This window comes from Haliaeetus leucocephalus, unplaced genomic scaffold (assembly GCF_000737465.1).
Source record: "Haliaeetus leucocephalus isolate CR32 unplaced genomic scaffold, Haliaeetus_leucocephalus-4.0 Scaffold819, whole genome shotgun sequence".
Lineage (NCBI taxonomy): Eukaryota > Metazoa > Chordata > Aves > Accipitriformes > Accipitridae > Haliaeetus > Haliaeetus leucocephalus.
In genome coordinates this window covers 4,462,303-4,462,525 of record NW_010973255.1, presented here as the reverse complement: position 1 = coordinate 4,462,525, position 223 = coordinate 4,462,303, and the positions used below count along the sequence as shown (strand labels likewise).

The 223-nt window shown below is 78.5% G+C and overlaps 1 protein-coding gene across 1 annotated transcript in view; it reads right to left on the bottom strand.

The window, feature by feature from the left end:
* The window catches only part of NUP43 (nucleoporin 43kDa), a 9,005-nt gene extending 8,817 nt beyond the window's left edge, over window positions 1-188 (bottom strand). The window contains exon 1 of the mRNA XM_010581902.1: window positions 48-188. Coding sequence (XP_010580204.1) covers window positions 48-167 — 120 coding nt within the window. The 5' untranslated portion in view covers window positions 168-188. The remainder of the gene's footprint in view (window positions 1-47) is intronic.
* Between the last annotated feature and the right edge of the window lie 35 nt (window positions 189-223).

Genomic DNA, 223 nt, shown 5'->3' with positions numbered 1-223 from the left:
GAAGGACGCGCCGCGCCGCCGGGCCGGCCGGCCGGCCCCCCCGCTACCTCGTTGTCCCAGGAGCCGGTGGCGAAGAGGTCGGGGGGCTGGAGCGCGGCGGCGGGCAGCGGCCGCCAGCGCGTCTTGCTGATCTTCTGCGACACGAACTTGGCGCACACGTCCTCCATGGCCGCCCCCACCGCGCGCCGGCTGCCTCCCCCCCCGCCGCGCGCCCGCTGATTGG